At 50.1% G+C, this 19,891-nt stretch overlaps 1 protein-coding gene across 6 annotated transcripts in view; it reads left to right on the top strand.

Moving 5' to 3' along the window:
- Window positions 1–941: 941 nt before the first annotated feature.
- Window positions 942–19,891, top strand: part of MKS1 (MKS transition zone complex subunit 1) — a 28,646-nt gene continuing 9,696 nt past the window's right edge. Inside the window, exons 1-13 of one of the 6 annotated variants that reach the window (XM_030536598.1) lie at window positions 942–1,049; window positions 2,165–2,283; window positions 3,841–3,905; window positions 7,404–7,559; window positions 8,185–8,282; window positions 8,601–8,729; window positions 9,059–9,163; window positions 9,588–9,696; window positions 13,185–13,241; window positions 15,443–15,485; window positions 16,361–16,423; window positions 19,115–19,185; window positions 19,563–19,632. In XM_030536598.1, coding sequence (XP_030392458.1) covers window positions 970–1,049; window positions 2,165–2,283; window positions 3,841–3,905; window positions 7,404–7,559; window positions 8,185–8,282; window positions 8,601–8,729; window positions 9,059–9,163; window positions 9,588–9,696; window positions 13,185–13,241; window positions 15,443–15,485; window positions 16,361–16,423; window positions 19,115–19,185; window positions 19,563–19,632 — 1,165 coding nt within the window. In that variant the 5' untranslated portion in view covers window positions 942–969. Of the gene's footprint in view, window positions 1,050–2,164; window positions 2,284–3,380; window positions 3,449–3,840; window positions 3,906–7,403; window positions 7,560–8,184; window positions 8,283–8,600; window positions 8,730–9,058; window positions 9,164–9,587; window positions 9,697–13,184; window positions 13,242–15,442; window positions 15,486–16,360; window positions 16,424–19,114; window positions 19,186–19,562; window positions 19,633–19,891 lie in introns of those variants that run through there. The other 5 variants (XM_030536600.1, XM_030536599.1, XM_030536601.1 and 2 more) reach the window with 5 other exon arrangements.

The raw sequence follows: 19,891 nt of genomic DNA, 5'->3' as shown, positions 1-19,891 counted from the left end.
CAATAATTTCACCATATACATACATACCAACAAAAAAAAAATACTTCCATTGATAGACTAAATTTACAGCTAAATGAGGAATGCTTGTTTGAGAATTTATTAGCCGTATGATGACAATTGGTGTTTTAACAATTAAGTTTTTAAATCTCAACAGTTACTGTTAATAATTGTTTGACCCTCAAATTCCCACAAGTGTGAAAATTTAAATACATAAAAATGTTTATTTTTAAGCATTATCTGTTAGCATTTTTATACACACACATAGACAGATGTGTGTGTGTGATTCTGCCAAGTCTATTTATGAGGGCTCTAAATCCTCCAGCTTCAGCTCTCGTGCCCCCCAGTGCCAGATGAGGGGCCTTCCTCCGTAGGACAGGCTCCTCCAGACCCTCTGATGGGGGACAGCACTTGCTGCAATCAGAGGCAGGCTAAGGGGAAGCCGGGTGAGGGAGCAGACAGGGCACAGGACTGGAACTCAAAGCAAGGGTCTGCACCCAGCACAGCCCCGGGCATAGATGCTGGAACAATTTGCTTAGTGGGGGTGCTGAAAGCTATTAAAACTGTAAACCCTGTACATCAAACCAAGGATTGCTGCTGCACCCCCCTCGCCCCTAATTCCAGCCCCTATGCCACTGGGTTGCCGAGTGACTTTGGCGAAGCCACGTCCCGCTCTCTGCCTCAGTTTCCCGAGCAGTGAGATGATGGGGGTGTGGCTGCTCCTTTACCAGCGCCTGGCAGGGGCGGGACTGGCCCGGCCCGGGACAGCCCTTCCCACGGGACTAACCACACAGCTCTGCCCGCAGCGAGCGCCGCGCCGCGCCGCGCCCCGCCCCGGCCAGCTGGGAACAGACGCCGCGCGCTGCCGGGCCGCGCATGCTCATTGGGGAGCACGCGGGCAAGCCCCGCCCCCGCCCATCTCCATGGTGACTCGGCCGCGCTTTCCGGCGGGAGCTGCTGGCGGTCGGGCCCATGGCGGAGCCGGGCTGGAGCTCGGACGCCGGCGGGGCGGTGTATCGCTCCCGGGACCCCGTGCGGAACCTGCGCATCCGGTCAGGGCCCGGCCGGGGGGCCCGCCCCTCAGCCCCGCCAGCGCGCCGGGGGGTGCGGGGGTGTGTGGGAGCCCAGCCCAGCCCGGCCCGGCCCGGCCCGGCCCGGCCCGCGGGCTGGGGTCCCTGAGGGGCGGCCCAAGCAGGCGGCCCCTGCCCGCCGCCGCCCCCCCCCAGCAGCCCTGGCCAGGCGGCCCCCGCCCACCGCCGGGCAGCGCCCCGGGCTCTTCCCCCGTGGGGCGGGCGGCCCCGCTCCCCCCCAGCAGCCCTGGCCAGGCGGCCCCCCCCCCCACCGCCGGGCAGCGCCCCGGGCTCTTCCCCCGTGGGGCGGGCGGCCCCGCTCCCCCCCAGCAGCCCTGGCCAGGCGGCCCCCCCCCCCACCGCCGGGCCGCGCCCCGGGCTCTTCCCCCGTGGGGCGGGCGGCCCCGCTCCCCCCCAGCAGCCCTGGCCAGGCGGCCCCCCCCCCCCACCGCCGGGCAGCGCCCCGGGCTCTTCCCCCGTGGGGCGGGCGGCCCCGCTCCCCCCCAGCAGCCCTGGCCAGGCGGCCCCCCCCACCGCCGGGCAGCGCCCCGGGCTCTTCCCCCGTGGGGCGGGCGGCCCCGCTCCCCCCCAGCAGCCCTGGCCAGGCGGCCCCTGCTCACCGCCGGGCAGCGCCCCGGGCTCTTCCCCCGTGGGGCGGGCGGCCCCGCTCCCCCCCAGCAGCCCTGGCCAGGCGGCCCCCCCCACCGCCGGGCAGCGCCCCGGGCTCTTCCCCCGTGGGGCGGGCGGCCCCGCTCCCCCCCAGCAGCCCTGGCCAGGCGGCCCCCCCCCCCCCCGCCGGGCAGCGCCCCGGGCTCTTCCCCCGTGGGGCGGGCGGCCCCGCTCCCCCCCAGCAGCCCGGGCCAGGCGGCCCCCCCCCCACCGCCGGGCAGCGCCCCGGGCTCTTCCCCCGTGGGGCGGGCGGCCCCGCTCCCCCCCAGCAGCCCTGGCCAGGCGGCCCCTGCCCACCGCTGGGCAGCGCCCCGGGCTCTTCCCCCGTGGGGCGGGCGGGCGGCCCCGCTTCCCCCCAGCAGCAGGCACGAGCTGCCCCCCGCGCTCCCGTGGCCAAGCGGCTGACTCCTGCCTCCTCTCCCTGCCAGGGTTCACATCCAGCGGGTCACTTCCGCCAGCCTCCTTCTGCAGCAGCTGCAGCCGCCCGCCGGCCAGCAGGGCAAGGAGCTCATCAGCCTGGCCACCTTCAGCTCCCACCCGGCTGCAAGTAGGTGGCCAATGTCTGCTCCGAGGGGACCCCCCCCCCCCCACGTGCAGGGCCTCACAATGGCCAGCTCTGGTTTCTGCCACTGGGTAGGAGCCCTGGAAGGCAGAGGCTAGAGATGGGGTTGCATCCCTGACCGTCTTGGCTAATAGCCACTGCTAGCTCAATTCATGGAGGAGAAGTCTGATTCTTTTTAGAAATCCATTATAATTTTGGCCTTCGCAACTTCCCCGGGCAACAAGTTCCACACATTGTGTGTGTTTATTTTAAACCTGCTGCCTATTAGGTTAATTAGGTGACTCCTTGTGATATGTGATGGAGTAAGTAACACTTCCTTATTCATTTTCACCACACCATTTTATAGACCTCCATCATATTTCCCCTTAGTCGATTATTTTCCAAGCTGAAAAATCCTAGTCTTTTAAATTTCTTGTCATATGGCAGCTGTTCCATACCCCTAGTCATTTTTGTGGCCTGTCTCTATACCTGTTCCACTTCTACTATATCTTTTTGAGATGAGGCAACTAGAACTGCACACAGAATTCAAGATGTCGGCGTACCATGAATTTATATAGGGGCACAATGATATTTTCTGTCTTATCCCTTTCTTAATGGTTCCTAACATTGTTAGTTTTTTTGATTGCTAGTGCTCATTGAGTGAATGTGAAGTGAAACGCCCTGACTGGTTTCTACTTCTCAACCCAGAGACCTGTAGAAAGCAAAGCATAAATGAGGAAAAGTAAATTCCTTTGAAGTGTTTAGGAACCCCCAACTTAGTTATTCCAAGAACATGAACCATGGGGACACTTTCCTATCATCCACTGTCAACCAGCTTTCTACCCACCCCCATCTGCTATCTCTTAACATCCCTGTTGCAGCTACAGCAATTGCTTACCTGGAAAAATATTAGGCCAGGACTTGTAAAGACTTGCATTTGTAGCTTCTTTAATGCATCTGGCAAAGAGGAGAAGGAGCCAGTCCAGTAACTACTTAGTTCTCAGTGACCTATAGCTTGAGAACTGATGATCTAAGCTAGTGTTTGTAACACAGCTAAAGAAAGACTCTGACCTGTCTGTGTCACTTCTACTCTTTCCTTTTAGATCTAGTCCCCTCAGTCATTCCCCAGTCCTGGGTTGGGTTGGTGGTGCTCTATGAGCTCAGATCAAGTGTGAGTAGTCTCTTGGTTTATCCAAGGCCATGATCAAGTGTCTTGATGTTTTTGGTCTTTTAGCCTCAAGATGAAAACCTTGTCTGTGTCTCTGGGACCTGGAAGTAAAAATATTATCTAAGTTATTTTTGCCCCCTACTAGTGCCATTGATGTTAATAGTTGCACCATCCCTCTCAAAGGCCTGCAAGAAGCTGTGTCAAGTTTCTTGTTCATTAGGTGCAGGTGACTTGGAAATCCCATGTCTAGCAGTACAGCTAGCTTCTGGATTACAGGTCCTGCCGTTGAAACAGAAGAGAGGATGCTGGGAGGACTGTTGTGCTGCACAGTGCTCTTTGCTGGGGGGGAAGAGGCACAGGTGTGAAGAAGTGACCAGCACCCTCTTATCTTTCAGGTGGCTATTGTCCTGGTGATGAAGAAGAGGCAGTAATTGGCTGGCAAGAAAAACTGTTCAGCCAGGTGAGTAAGTCAAAGGTTGCCTTGAGTGGCAAATAATACTCAGAATTTTGCAGCTGCGTAGTACAGTACCTTATTGGCACTAGGGCAAGGGGCCCTGGCTTCATCTCCAGGTCCCAAAAAGGAATGGAGGGCCTATTCCAGTTAGATATGACACTCGCTGCTGCAATTCAAGAGGGGTCTGTGTTCTCTAACCTCTCATGTGGCCACTGCAGCCTCAAAACACGAGGAGGAGATGGAGCATGTTTCTGATTTAGAATTATCCCAGCTGATTCCCTGTGCCATCTCGTCCATGTCTGTAAGGGATGAGTGTAAAAGCTGTGGAAGTGACTCTGAACCGAGAGAGAAACAGCACTATGGTTACTGTCTGTCCCGGATCTAGCTCCGGGGATAGCAGTCTATGGCCCCATAGTTACAACCACAGCAATCTTAAATCCTAATCCTACAAACAAACAGTTATGCACGTGACTAGCTTTACACACTTGAGTGGTCCACTGGTGTGTAACAAACAATGAGCTGTGTCCTTTGTATGTATGTCATATGTATAAGTATTTGCAGATTTAGGGCTTAAGTCTTGTGTTTAAAAAAAAAAAAAAAAAAAAAGGGAGAACCCACAAACTAGTTGCTCCAATATCACATTAAAAGCATCAAACATGATCACTCTGGCACGTGGGGGGAGGGATAGCTCAGTGGTTTGAGCATTGGTCTGCTAAACCCAGGGTTGTGAGTTCAATCCTTGAGGGGACCACTTAGGGATCTGGGGCAAAAATCTGTCCAGGGATTGGTCCTACTTTGAGCAAGGGGGCTGTACTAGATGATCTCCTGAGGTCCCTTCCAGCCCTGATATTCTATGTATTATTTACAGAGCAATTTAGAGGCAAAATAGATTTTTTTTTGAAGAAGCAAAACAATAAAAATGTAGTTTGATTTCCATGAAAACATGTCAATGTGTACAGAAAATCTTTAGTGTTTCCTTGCAATTAGTACAAGAAGTGACCACCCTCATTTTACATATTTAGCTGCAGTGAATTCCCTTGAATGTTAACCAAATGCTGTGTAGCTCTTTCATTCCATACTGATCTCATCCTGTTTGGTGTTGTATTTTATTAAAAGGGCTCTGTAGCAGAGCACCAGCTTCTCAACTCTGCCTGCCCTAGGTACCCTGATTGCTCTCCCAGGCAGCTTGGTCCTCTCTGCTCCCTAGCTGGACCAAGAATCTCTCTCCCACTCTCTCAGCCTGCCCTTTTATCAGAGTCAGCTGTGCACTAATTGATTACCCAAACAGCCTCCCTTGGCTGCTTTTAACCCCCTTTCTGACTGGACTAGGGTGACCACCCCACTACAGTCTCCAACTTAATCTTTATTCTCCAACTGTAGGATGTCCCCAGTGTAATACTATAGAGATTTTATGCACTGTATCTGATTTCAGAGAGTAAAGCACCAAACCCACCTAAGGGACAATCCCATAAACACATATGAGCAGCTTGACTCAAGCAAGTAGTCCCACTGAAGTCAATGGGATGCCCTGCATGAGTCAGGTTACTCATATATATATCAGGCCTCAAGTACTCCCAATATAATATTTGAAAGAACACCCCCCCTCGCCTCCCCAAAAAAGCAAACAAAAAACCCCATGGGCATATAACTAGGAGCGACAGGATGAAACCATGACATGGAAAATGGAGGCTAAATGCAGAGCATCACTACCTGGCAGGGAGGTGTGTCACACTGAGGAATCGCACCCCAGGGGAGTGGGGGATGCTGTGTCCTTTGGTACATGCTAAAAATGAAACCAGATCAAGCCCAGGAGGGAGTGGACATGTAATAGGGAGTTAAAGGGGGCGGAGGAACTGAGGTTATTTAGTCTCCAAAAGAGAAGAGTAAGGAGGGATTTGATAGCAGCCTTCAACTACCTGAAGGGGATGGAGCTTGGCTGTTCTCAGTGGTGGCAGATGACAGAACAAGGAGCAATGGTCTCAAGTTGCAGTGGGGGAGGTTTAGGTTGGATATTAGGACACACTATTTCACTAGGTCAGTGGTGAAGCACTGGGATGGGTTCCCTAGGGAGGTGGTGGAATCTCCATCCTTAGAGGTTTTTAAGGCCTGGCTTGACAAAGCCTTGGCTGGGATGGTTTGGTTGGGGTTGGTCCTGCTTTGAGCAGAGGACTGGACTAGATGACCTCCTGAGGTCTCTTCCAACCCTGAGATTCTAAAGGTCAAGACTGTGAGCTAGAGATACTAAGTGGGTTTTGTTCCTATTTCTGTCACTGATTGTGTGTGACCCCAGGCACACACTGTTTAATTCCTTTATCAGTGATGTGGAAGAAAACAAAATTATCACTGCAAAGTTTGCAAATGACACTCAAATTGGGGGAGTTAAAATAGTAAAGAGGACTGCTTGGTAAGCTGGGCACAAACAAACAATATATGTTTTAGTGCAGGTAAACATAAATGGATACATCTAGAGAACAAAGAATGTAGTCTGTACTTGCAGGATAGGGAACTCTAGCCAGGAAGCAATGTCTCTGAAAAAGATTTGGGCGTGGAGGTAGATAATCAGCTGAACTTAAGCTCCCGGTGCAATGTTTTGGCCAACAGGGATAATGAGATCCTTGGCTGCATAAACAGGAATCTCGAGTAGGAGAAGAGAAGTTCTTCTATCTCTGTATTTGACACTGGTGCGACTGCTACTGGAGTACTGTGTCCAGTGCTGGTGTCCACAATTCAGGAAGAATGTTAGTAAATTGGAGAGGGATCAGAGAAGAGCCACAAAAAATGATTAGAAAACATTCCTTATAGTGATAGATCAAGGAGCTCAATTTATTTTGTCAAACAAAGAGAAGTCTAAGGGCTGACTTTTTATAGTCTGTACGTACCTTCATGAAGAACAGACAATAATGGGCTCTTCACTCTAGCAGAGAAGGGTATAACATGATCCAATGGCTGGAAGTTGAACCTAGACAAATTCAGACTGGACACAAGGTGTTCATATTTAACAGTGAGGGTCATTAACCACTGGAACAATTCACCAAGGGTTGTGGTGGATTCTTTATAGCTGACAATTTTTAAATCAAAATTGGATGTTTTTCTCAAAGCTCTGCTCTAGGCATTATTGTGGGGTAGGTCTCTGGTTTATGTTACACAGGAGATCAGACTAGATGGTCCCTTCTGGTCTTGGAATCTAGAAATCTATTAAAGTCTTGTCAACCCCTGAGGGATGGACTAGGTATGCTCTAGTTCAAACAGGAATTATTTGGAGAAGATCTCTGGCCTGTGTTGTGCCGGAGGTCAGGTCAGGTGATCCCAGTGGACCCTTCTGGTCTTGGGATCTATGAATCTCTGACTAGGTTGGAAGTAAGGCTGGAGGGTATGATTTTAAAAGGAACTTAGCTCCCTGAGGATCCTTTAAGAATCCCAGCCTAAAGGCCCTCCCTATCTCTGATCTCTTGTGATATGTTTTATGCCAGAGCAGCCCTTATGCTTTCTCTGTGCTGGTCTCAGTTTGAGGTGGATCTGTACCAACATGAGTCAGCCTGTCAGACCCCCTTGGACAGGCAGTACCACCAGGAAATCCTGAAGCTGGAGAAATCAGGAGGCCGGAAGAATGACCGCATCTTCACCTACACAGACCATGACCGATTCACCAACCTGGAGGAGGTATCTGCCCTTAGTTGTGCCTAAGCTGCTGCTGTCTGTGCAGTGGTAGCTCTCCACATGGCCAGGTCTGCAGTCTTTAGGAAAGAGGGATACATTCACCAGGTGGTGGGCTCAACAAACTGAACTGAGTACCCTGAGAGGTCAGCTCCAGGGCAGCAGAATATATTTTCATGCAAGACACCTCTAGCCTCTGCCTCAATTCCAGGCTGAGTTCTGGGCCTTTCAGAAAGGTCCATGTTGAAAGTCTGGACAGAGCTATCAAGAGTCCAAACTCTAGTTTGTTCCCTGTTATAATGGCAGCTGCCATAACATGTAGAGTCTCAAATGTGACCTGTTCAGAGAACGTAGGATGGGTCAGTAGCACTTTGAAGGCTAAGCTCAGGAACTGGGCTTTCCCCTTAGAGGCCTTCCCACATTCACTTTGACGTTGGATCAGCTGAGAAGGGTGCGTGTTGTGCATGTGTGGCTGTGCACACATGTATGTGCCTGTTCCAGGACTGAAGTCAGGTCTGCCTGCAGCTAGGAAGGAAAAATCGCTTGTGGTGTGAATGCTCCTGCCTTTCCAAGGGGAAGGAGGGGCTCTGTCTATAACTGTAAGAGTTCCACTCCCTGCCCTCTTTTCCAGCGCTGTCAGAAAGTGACCAGCTCAGAGCAGGAGGTGCCATCCTTCCTGGTGGAGAGGATGGCCAATTTAAGGAGAAGAAGACAGGACCGCAGACCAGCGTGAGTGCAGAGAAGAGCTCAGAGCTCACTTCAGCCCTGTCTCAGAACTCACTAATGCAAGATTGCCAGCACTGGTGCCTGGGGGGTTTGAGTACCCCAGCCCAGGGAAGCTGGCAGTGTGGATTCCAGCACGCGTGCCCCCAAGGGTCTGGCTTCCAGAGCCTGGGATTGTGGCTCTTTGTTCTGGTGCTCCAGCATGTGGATCCCACCATGCATGTTATTGTCTATGTTGGGGCTGTATTGCACTGGGGCTTTGGGGTTTTGTACCTGGCAGCTTTGTAGACCCTGGATAATACTGTTCTGTGGCTTCCTTGGCAGGGAAGGAAGTGTTTTGAAGTCCCGCATCATCACCTGGAAGCCCTCAGAAGAATTTATTAAGAATAACCACGTCATCAACACCCCTGTTCAGACCATGTATATCATGGGAGACTTGGGACCATATGGGATGTAAGTAAAGACTTGGAGTAACCTGGTCTCCTAGATGGGAAACCCCTGCTCTCCCCCTCCCTTATGAAACCACATCCCACTGGCACCAGTCCTAGGAGGGGAATTCCAGGATCATCAGCAGTTCCAGCTGCTGTTGCTCCAATCCTTTATTTCAGTGGGAAACATTGTACTTGTCCCCCCACCTCAACCATCTTACTCTGATCAGTAGAGGTATGGCTGGGTTTGTTTCCCTTCCCCCACATGCACAGGCAGGGCCATAAGTCCACTGGCAGCTGGTGTGCATGGACTCTGTTCAGACTGGGTGTCTGTTTTATGGTCTCTCCCCTCAGGCTCGGCCACAGGGAGTATGAACACGTACTTTGCACAGTCAAGGTGGATGGCAATGGGGTGATCACAGTGAAACCCGATTTCACAAGCACTAAAGGTGCTTACAGGTGAGCAAAGCAGCGTGGGGCTAGTGCTGCAGGTGGGATTGGTGCAGAGGGGCTAAAATCACTTTTCCCAGGGTTACCTTGTATACTGTGGAATGGGGGACCCTGCAGCCTAGCACCTAGAATGGGAAGCATGGGCTCCAGAACTCAGGCAGGATCATAGCATGCTCCTCTCTTATACATCATGGGATCTGCTGAGCCTCTTGACCAGGCAGTCACCTCCATGGGCATGTAGGAAATGTAGGAGCAGGGACATCCTGGGAGTTACCTTAATGATCCCTTGCTGCTGGGCAAACCCCCAGGAGTGTGAACGGGTGGGACATGGCTGCTCCTGAGGCCGCCACCTCAGCCTTAGGGGTAGTATAGCTGCTGTGGGCACTGCCTGTCCTGTTCTGAATCTTGCCTATGGTGCTTTGGGGATGTGCAGGATTGAACTGGATGGTGAGAAGCGGGAGCTGTGGAGGTACACTGTTGAGAATGCCTCAGCCCAGGTGCAACAAGAGGAGGAGGAGCGGGAGCAACGCATGTTTAGAGATGTAAGGATCAGCTTTGACTAAGGCCCTTGGGGACTCAGTTCAAGAGATTGATCCCATCACAACTGTTTCTGAAGTGGAGAGACCTTCCCAGAAAACACCCTGCCACTAACTCCCTCCTATTTAAATGGAGGCGGCTCCAGATCAAGCCCCTCACTGACTGTGCTGACAGTAACACTGTAACAGTAAGAGCTGGTCTCTCAGGTAGCCAGATCTTAAGCTAGGCTAAATCCAGCACCGAGTTCCACTGAGATGCCTACTGAAGGCCCCGAAGCACAGCTCTTATGTGCTTTGACGCAGCTTGATAAGCAGGCATTTTGCACTAGCTTCATTTTCTGAATGGTTTTGCTGTGGAGCCCACTGCCTCAGGCCAGTCTGGATGGGAGTAAGGCCTGGACCGTAGTAGACTCCTGTATCTGGAAGGAAAGGGTGTTTTTCTAGCAGAGCACAGATGGGGAAAACCCTCTCAGGACTGCTGCTGTCTTGGGATCCAGTAGTAGCTGAGGAGCTAAGAAAACAGCCAGGTTGCAGACTAGAGTTACAAATGGTGGACATGTTCGTGCACTCTAGGTAGCTGATGCAACCTTTACCAGCTCTTCCTGCTGCTTTCCTCAACCTCTTATCCAGCTAAGTTAGCCCTCTTCTGCGCACCAATCTCATAAGCGTTGGGTCATTCTTTCCATTTGCGGAGTTTTCGTGCTCCTTGCGTGTATGTAGATGTTTAAGTGCATAAATGTTTTATTTGAACTCTTATTCTTAATTTTGAGTTTCAGATTAACTTCCCCCTCTGGATTATCATGTAAATATTAAGAACAAGAATGCCCATACTGGGTCAGACCAATTGTCCTTCTAGCCCAGTATCCTGTCTTCTGACAATGGCCAGTGCCAGGTGCCTCAGAGGAAATGAACAGAACAGGGAAGTGTTGAATGATCCATTCCCTATTGTCCAGTCCCAGCTTTTGGGAGATTTAGGAATATGTGGAGCCAGGTGTTGCATCCCTGATCATCTTGGCTAATAGCCATTGATGAACCTGTCCACTAGGAACTTATCTTGAACTTTTTTGAACCAGTTATACTTTTGGCCTTCACCTCGTCCACTGGCAATGAGTGCTACAGGTTGACTGTGTGTTGTGTGAAGAAGCACTTCCTTCAGGTTATTTAAAACCTGCTCATTGCTAAGTCATTGAGTGACCCCTGGTTCTTGTGTTAAATGAAGGGGTAAATAACACTTAGACTCATAGAATATCAGGGTTGGAAGAGACCTCAGGAGGTCATCTAGTCCAGTCCCCTGCTTTAGAGTAGGACCAACACCAACTAAATCATCCCAGCCAAGGCTTTGTCAAGACGGGCCTTAAAAACCTGTGAGGATGGAGAGTTCACCACCTCCCTAAGTAAACAATTCCATTGCTTCACCACCCTCCTAGTGAAATAGTGTTTCCTAATATCCAACCTAGATCTCCCCATTGACCATTGTTTCTTGTTCTGTCATCTGCCACCACTGAGAACAGCCGAGCTCCATCCTGTATGGAACCCCCCCTTCAGATAGTTGAAGGCTGCTATCAAATCCCCCCCCCCCTTCTTCTGCAGACTAAGTAATCACAGTTCCCTCAGCTTCTCCTCGTAAGTCATGTGCCCCAGCCCCCTAATCATTTTCCTCCACTGGACTCTCTCAGTTTCTCCACATCCCTTCTGTAGTGGGGAGACCAAAACTGGATGCAATACTCCAGATGTGGCCTCAGTCACCAGTGCCAAATAGAGGGGAATAATCACTTCCCTTGATCTGCTGGCAATGCTACTAATACAGCCCAATATGCCGTTGGCCTTCTTGGCAACAAGGGGACACTGCTGACTCATATCCAGCTTCTCATCCAATGTAATCCCCAGGTCTATTTCTGCAGAACTGCTGCTTAGCCAGTCAGTCCCAAGCCTGTAGCAGTGAATAGGATTCTTCCTTCCTAAGTGCAGGACTCTGCACTTATTCTTGTTGAACCTCATCAGATTTCTTTTGACCCAGTCCTCTAATTTGTCTAGGTCACCCTGAACCCTATCCCTACCTTCCAGTGTATCTACCTCTCCCCCCCAGTTTAGTGTCATCTGCGAACTTGCTGAGGGTGAAATGAATCCCATCATCCAGATAATTAATAAAGACATTGAACAAAACCAGCCCCAGGACCAACCCCATGGGCACTCCATTTGATACCGGCTGCCAGCTAGACATCGAGCCATCGATCACTACCTGTTGAGCCCGACAATCTAGTCAGTTTTCTACCCACCTTATAGTCCATTCATCCAATCCATACTTTTTTAACTTGCTTGCAAGAATACTGTGGGTGACTGTATCAAAACACTTCTTTATTTTCTTTCTCTACACCACTCTTGATTTTATAGGCGTTTGTCATATTCCCCCCTTCGTTGTCTCTCTTCCAAGCTGAACAGTCCCAGTCTTTTTCGTTTCTCCTCGTATGGAAGCTGTTCCATACCCCTTGTCACACTGTCTGGAGACTCGTGACCATGCATGCCTACCTCAGAGCAAACTGTCAAAAGCAGGTGGTATGTTTCACCAACTCAGTACAAAATGTGCATTCCCAAAATACCACAGTAGTGTTATAATGAAGTCAGACAGTCCCCGTAGACCCTCTAGTCTATCTTGCCACCCAGGCAAGCTGGACTATGTGATAAATGGTCACTTACACAAAAAAATCACAAATATTCCAGTCCCATGAGACCACTCACTCACCCACATCGATTGACATCCTACACCAAAAACAACGCTGTTAGCCAATTCTTTAGTAAACTAACTTAAGATTTATTAGCTAAGAAAAAGTAATGAGAGTTATCGAGAGATTAAAGCAGGTAAAAATTTATGTACATGTGAGTCATAGTCTCTGTTTCCAAATGGTAGCAGAGATGTAGTAATCTGCCAGTTTCCCAAAAGTCTGAGCACAAAACTCTCCCGTTTGCTGCTCCTGTTCGCTTGCTCCTTTCTCTTTTCCTAACCTAATTGGTAGCCTGCCTGATAATCAGCCTTGCTGGTTGAGCACAGGGGTTGGTGCCCCATCTGCTAACATAGACTGTAATTCAAGAGGCACGTCTCACTGCAGGAGGGATTCCAGTAGTCCAAGAATCTGAAATGTCTTTCCACGCCATCAGCACTTGTATCAGATGACCTATTGTCAGGCACGAGAAAGCGGAGAAGTTCATGCATCCAGCCCATCTCTAGCTGACTTCCCAGGTCCCTAAAAACACCAGATTGTTGTAGGTTTCTTCACCCTGTCACTTGTTCCCACGTGGGATGCACCCAGCCAAGGAACTCTGTCATCTTTACGTACACTTCTGCAGCACTGGCACTGGTTTTCTTTATCTGTGTCCTGGATGTCTCGAGCCATGTTCCTCATACATCTCCTAGTTTGGGGCTGTTCTCTGTAACATGTTTGGAAGTTGAAATGACTGCTTCACGATGGACCTTTTTCTAATCCCCTCTTTTTCTTTAGTTGTATAGTCGGCACAAGGAATATCTCAATGGCCTCGTTGGCTCAGACTTTGAGATGGTGAGTAACAGATGCAGTAAGAATACGAATTCATCAGTGATCTGAGGCCAGAATTGTTAATAAATTGCTTTTGGAGAATGGTGACTCCAAGTCTCCTGGGGCAATGTTGTCCCTGGTCTACCCTACAAAGTTAGATCAATGTAAGACAGCTTACGTTGATCTAATTGTCAGTGTCCACACTACAGCCTTGCTCTCACTGATGTAAGTGCCCTGTAGTACACTGACATCATAACTCTACCTCCATGAGGCACGTAGGGCTTTTGTTGGTGTCATTAGGGAAACACAATGTCTGTATAGACCAGGGGTCGGCAACTTTTCAGACATGATGTGCTGAATCTTCATTTATTCTATCTAATTTAAGGTTGCACATGCCAGTAATACATTTTAACATTTTTAGAAGGTCTCTTTCTATAAGTCTGTAATATATAACTAAACTATTGTTGTATGTAAAGTAAATAAGGTTTTTAAAATGTTTAAGAAGCGTCATTTAAAATTAAATTAAAATGCAGAACCCCCTGGACTGGTGAGTGCCATTGAAAATCAGCTCGCGTGCCACCTTTGGCACCCGTGCCATAGGTTGCTTATCCGTGGTATAGACACTGCGAGTTACTTGCATTGGCTGTTGGCTGTCATTTTTGTGTCATGCTGGAGCTGTGAAATTGACAAGAAAGCTGGGCTCACTACCACCTGCCTTTAGTGTGAAGAAGCCTTATCTGGGCTCCAACTATAGCCCGGACCTCTCCCAGCCTCTGGGCTCTGTGCTCCCAGTTGGGCTGCTGCTTGGGCTCCCTGCTCCGAGCCGGGCTGCCTTTGGGTCTCGGCTCCCTGGTTGCTGCTGTACTGAGGCTTCCCACTGGGAGGATGGCATGCACTTGGTCTCCAGGCGGGGAGCGTGGAGCCAAGAGCTCAGACATCTGGCAGCTAGGCTTCCGGCGGGGCGTGCAGAGCAAGAGTCCAGACAGCCGGGAGCAGGGAATCCAGAGCAGATGAGGGGCAGCTGGGCTCCCAGGGGGGAGCAGGGAGCTGAGAGTGGGGGGAGGGGACAGCTGGCAGAGAGCTTGGAGCCCAGTGGGAAGCTGAGAGCGCAGGTTCTCAGCCCCCTACACTGCCCCTGTTGGGTCAGACAAAAGTGCTCCTGGTAAGGACGGGCACCACCAACAGAGGGAGGGTAGTGTGGACATGAACCACCACATTAATTACTGCTGTGGTTGTAAGTTGACTTAACATAGGTTGATTTACATTTCTAGTGTGGACATGCCATTGGTTACAGTGATGGCTGAAGAGGCACAAATGTTATATCTGAATTTTCTCCTGATCTTAGCATGGCATCCAAAGATTGCCTGGCTTGGGCAGCATGCTGACAACTAGCAGCGCTGTGATCCCTGCCTGCTGACTTGCATGAAGTGAAGTTGATTGTAGCAGCTTTTATCTTTAATATGGCTACTTTGCATGCAGAGACTACCAGTCCAGCATGCCTTGGTCTGAGACAGAGCTGCCAGGATCCAAACACCCCACTGCTTGCTGAGAGTTGTAGTCTCTGTGGGACTGCACTCTTTGTAGGCCTTGAAATTAGATTCTGTGAGAGAAAAGGAGCACCACTTTGTTCTGGGGATCAGCTGCCACTGCCTTTTCAGAGCTGTGGAAGGCTCAGCTAGAGCTTAGGGTGTTCTATTCAAAGTCCCTATTTTCAGTCTCATGTTTGTTGCTCAGATTTTTGAATCTCTTCTGCTTGGTCTCAGCCCCAGGGAGGTGGCAAGTGTTTGAGCTGAGCGGGAACCAAGTGTTTTCTCTGTTTCAGCAAAACTTTATAACGCTTTTTTTACAGGCAGGCTTGAGTGGAAGGGACAAGAGCCAGGATTTCCTGAGTGCTATGACTGGGACCAGCTTGAGATGCTGTAACGGGCCTGGTTTTAGCAAGGGTTGAACTCTCTAAGGAATGTTGAGGTGGGCACTCAGATTGGCTGGTCACTTTTGGAAATCTTGCCTGGATCCTGTGGGAAGCCAGGACATTCCCCCAGGGAGTCTTGTCGTCTTATGACCAGCAGAGAGAATTCCCTGGCTGGGGCTTTTCGTGTAAATGACTATGAAGTGTCCTGCAGTGATGCCCTGGCTTATGGCAGGGCCCTTTAGGGAAGTGAACGCACAGTGATCAGTCAGCTATTGCTGAGCTGCTTCTTACCATTCTGTTCTCTCTGTCACAGACTCTCCCTGGTGCCCTTCGGCTGTTTGTGAATGGAGAGATAGGTGAGTGCCTGTTATAGACTCTCACTCTGGTAAGGGGCCAGCTTGCTGTCATGTAAGGCTCTGCACTCAGTAGAGACCTGGGGACTAAGGTCTACAGTTCAGTCTAGGTCAGAAGCGCTTTGTCCACTAGGAAGGGGGTGAGCTGATTCCCTGCCAGTGACCCACATCTCTGCTGACTAATCCCAGGAGAAGTGTTTGCACATTGGAAGGTGCCTTTAGCCATCCCAGGCAGACATATAGGTGTGCGACAGCAGTAATGGAGACCATAGCAAAGAACAGAACTGAGGATAGAACCTCCAAGACTAGTATGCTGCTGGTGGGGAGAGGTGTTGCAGTCAGCACCTCTCCCCACCAGGATTTGATAGCTGCTCTCAACTACCTGAAATGGGGTTCCAAAGAGGATGGATCTAGACTGTTCTCAGTGGTACCAGATGACAGAACAAGAAGTAATGGTCTCAAGTTGCAGTGGGGGAGGTTTAGGTTGGATATTAGGAAAAACTTTTTCACTAGGAGGGTGGTGAAGCACTGGAATGGGTTACCTGAAGAGGTGGTGGAATCTCCTTCCTTAGAGGTTTTTAAGGTCAGGCTTGACAAAGCCCTGGCTGGGATGATTTAATTGGGGATTGGTCCTGCTTTGAGCAGGGGATTGGACTAGATGACCTCCTGAGGTCCCTTCTAACCCTGATAGTCTATGTTTCACACAAAGAAGCCCCCTTTGAGAAGACCCTGGCTTGTCCCCACCATCTGCATTCTTCTTTCCTTACTGGGACCTTTGGGAACCCTCTATAGGACTGTCCCAGCCTGTGCAAATGGGGGATTCTGGAGGGCTTGGGCTGTGGTTAGGAGATCCCATTGTCATTGTCTTGTCTTGTCAGTTTCAGCCCAGGGCTACGGGTATGACCATCTCTATGTTCATTTCTTCCTGGAGCTGCCCAGCCGTGAGTAGCCGTGGTCTAGTTCCTGAGCCAGTGTCTCTGCCACAATGCAGAATTACAAACTCTACCCTGCTATAGGATCCACCAGATCAGTCCTTCCCAAAAGCAAGCATAGCAGCAAGCAAGCAATTTGTTGGCCACCATCTTGGCTGGCACCAGGGATTGAACCAGACACTTTCAGAGCATGAGTCTCTATGGCTTGAGCCAAGCTTGATGCATCTGGGGGTACCTAGGGTTGTGAGCCAGCTCCCTGCCACCTGCCTTTAGTGTGAAGAAGCGTTATCTGTGCCTGTTGGGGGACAGTTTACCAACGCAAGCAGTTTCCTCCAGGTCTGCCAGTCTTGCTCTCTCTCTCTCTCTCTCTCTCCAGGTTAGCAACCCCCAGCCCCACCAAGCATTCCCCTGAAGTGACCAGCCCCTAGTCCTACTCACTCTCAGGATTCACAGATCTGTTGCTCCCAAAGAAGCAATGCATGCTAGCATGGCAGTTTCCCTTCAGTTCACTGCTCTGTTTAACGCACAGCACTTCAATATGGGTATAGTGAAAACAAGTAAAAGTTTATTTAACAAAGCATAGAGATTTAAGTGATAGCAAGTAGAAATATTAGAAACAAATGGCTACAAGTAAAATAAAATCGTAATGCACATTCTGGAACCTAGACTTACTTAACTAGGTACTGTTATGTCTTAGAGTTGCTCATCAGCATTTTTCAGCCAGGCAAGCTGTGATTCAGTTTTCTTGAAACAAGTCACACTCTCAGCTTGCCTCCTCAGTGAAGGATACCGTGTGTCCCTCTGCACTGTCCTGATGTGCCAGACTATTTCTTTCATCTTAATTGTAAATAGGACACCCTGCTGCTGTGTGTTCCGCCTGTAGGTTGTGATCTCTTTGTCATAACATTTCTTCCCAGATCTGGACCTTAGCGTCCAAAATATGGGTGTTAGCATGAAAACCTCCAAGCTTAGGTACCAGCTTGGACCTGCTAATGCTGCCACCAGCCAGGAATTATACAGTGCCTAGCTCACTGTGGTCTCCCCAGGACTCAGATGCCTTGAGTCTTACAACAAAGGGAAATAACCCCCTCCCCTTGTTTCCTTGTTACTTCCTCCCAGGCTCCCCTCCCTGGACGACCCTAGGAGATTCCCTGCTTCCAGTCCTGGAAACACAAGTACCGAGAGATCTAATCTCTCCCCCTCACCCAGAGGGTATGCAAAGTCAGGCTTACTAAATCTAACACAAAGATATTTTCCCCTTGACTTCTTCCTCCCACCAATTCCCTGGTGAGCTGCAGACTCAATTCCCTGGAGTCCCCACTAAAGAAAAACTCCAACAGGTCTTAAAAAGAAAGCTTTATATAAAAAGAGTGAAAAAGGACATAATATATAGTCTCTGTATCAAGGTGGGAATATACAGGGTCAATTGCTTAAAGGGAAAAAATGAATAAACAGCCTTATCCAAAAAGAATACAATTCAAAACACTCCAGCAACTACACACATGTAAATACAAAAGGAAACGATATAAACCTATTGTCTTACTATCCTTGTACTTACAACTTGGAAACAGAAGATTAGAAAGCCAGTAGATAGAAAAATCATTCTCAGAGCTGAGAGGGTCAGACCCAAGACAAAGAACTCACACCCAAAACTTCCCTCCACTGAGATTTGAAAAAGTCTTGTTTCCTGATTGGTCCTCTGGTCAGGTGTTTCAGGTTCCCTGTGTAACCCTTGTACAGGTAAAAAAACATTAACCCTTAGCTATCTGTTTATGACACTCTTGACTTAGCAGTTGGCTCTGCGTACAAATAGACTTATGCCGTTAGATGCATGATGAACAACCAGGGAGATAAGTGTGTACTACCCCCTGCCTGACCAGAACTGTTTTATCACCTTGTGGCTGACCTGCTTAACTTGCGTATCTTAAAGCATAGTTTTCAGCATAGACACATGGCTTTTTAAATAACATCCTTACAAAGATTTTGCAGTGATTTGATGACCAGCGGGCTACAGGTTCTCAGTGAAGACCTTCCATGCCTCCTTTTAGCTAGCTATTATACAGATGTTAGACCCAGGTGAACCCTTTAAAACCCCATGCACCCCTTATGCTCTTGGCCAGTCAGCACCAAGGTGTCCCTGGGTCACAAGGATGTGTAACACATGCTGATCAGTGGATTACCCTTACTCTTCCCTTTGCAGTGTTGTGGTCCTTCTGGCTCCCCGAGCCCCCTCCTGAGCATACTGTAGAAAGCAGAACTTGACACCTCTTCCCCATCAGCACTGGGCCACTCTCGGATCTCGCTGCTTGGTGGTGTCCAGTTTCCATGTGCTGCACTAACACTTAGCCATCAGTCCTACTTTCCTGAGACTGAGAGGCAGGCCACTGGCCCTAGGGTCGCTGTGGGTTAGAGTCGTGTTTGCAGGATACTGTCAGCTTTCTGCTGCATCACTCTGCAGCCTGCCCAGCAGGCTTTGATCAGTGTTAGTGGGTTAGTTTGTCTGCCCCTGTTTTTAAACCCTTGGCTTTCCCAGTTCACGGGCTCTCCCAGGAGACGCAGCTAGAAAGGCAAGAGGGCAGCAAAGTGCCTAAGGGGAGCTCAGTGAGAGAGGACTAACACTCTTGGCTGCTCCAGGACAGCCCACCCTGCTTTTCTTACAGCACTAGTCATTTCCCTCACAGCCTCCTCTTCTTCTGCCAGGTTGGTCGAGCCCAGCATTCCAGCAGCTCTCTGGCGTGACGCAGACCTGTGCCACCAAGACCCTGGGCAGAGTAAGGGGCAAAATAGGGGACTTTTTGGTGGTGTGGTTTTGAAGGCTGATGGGGCTTCCTACTGCTTGTGAGGAGCTGTGTGTGCCCACTTTGGCTCCGTGTGTTGAGTGTTACAGTGGGAGGTGTTACAGGGGTTCCTCATACAGCTCAATGGGATAGAGGTCTCAGGCCTGGTGTTATGTTGTGGATTCTCCAGGGTTGGGAGCACATTGAATGCCCTCTGTGTGACTGATCTTGGCCAGCGGTCACTCCCTAGCAGGATCCTCACCCCACACAGCTGGTTCTCTCAAGCCCTTGCCATGTACCGCATGCTGCTGGTGACCCTGCCCGGGGTCTGATCTCTGCCCTCTCATCTTCTTCTTGTTCCTCTTTCCCAGGACAATGTGGCATATTTCTCCTACCCCTTTACTCTGGAGATGTTTTTCACCCAAGAGGATGAGTCAGAAGGTGAGTCGCTTGCTGCCTGGGCCTTGTTTTCCAGAATCTGCTCGGGGCATTATACCATAGGCACTGCACAGCCTGATGCAAACAGCCCTGCACCTAGGTTCTCCCTCACCCAGAGAGGAGCAAAGGAGCAAAATTCTGTATCTGGCAAACATTGTCCTCATGCCACATGGACCTGGGGCATCTGACGAATTAGTCGCTTTCCACACCAGGGAATATGAAGGGATGGGACATTCCTGCTAACAAGGTCCTGAGTGGCCAG

Source organism: Gopherus evgoodei, chromosome 17, assembly GCF_007399415.2.
Source record: "Gopherus evgoodei ecotype Sinaloan lineage chromosome 17, rGopEvg1_v1.p, whole genome shotgun sequence".
In the NCBI taxonomy this organism is placed as follows: domain Eukaryota; kingdom Metazoa; phylum Chordata; order Testudines; family Testudinidae; genus Gopherus; species Gopherus evgoodei.
Note: the sequence above shows the minus strand (reverse complement) of the source record. Positions and strands in the feature narration are given on the sequence as shown.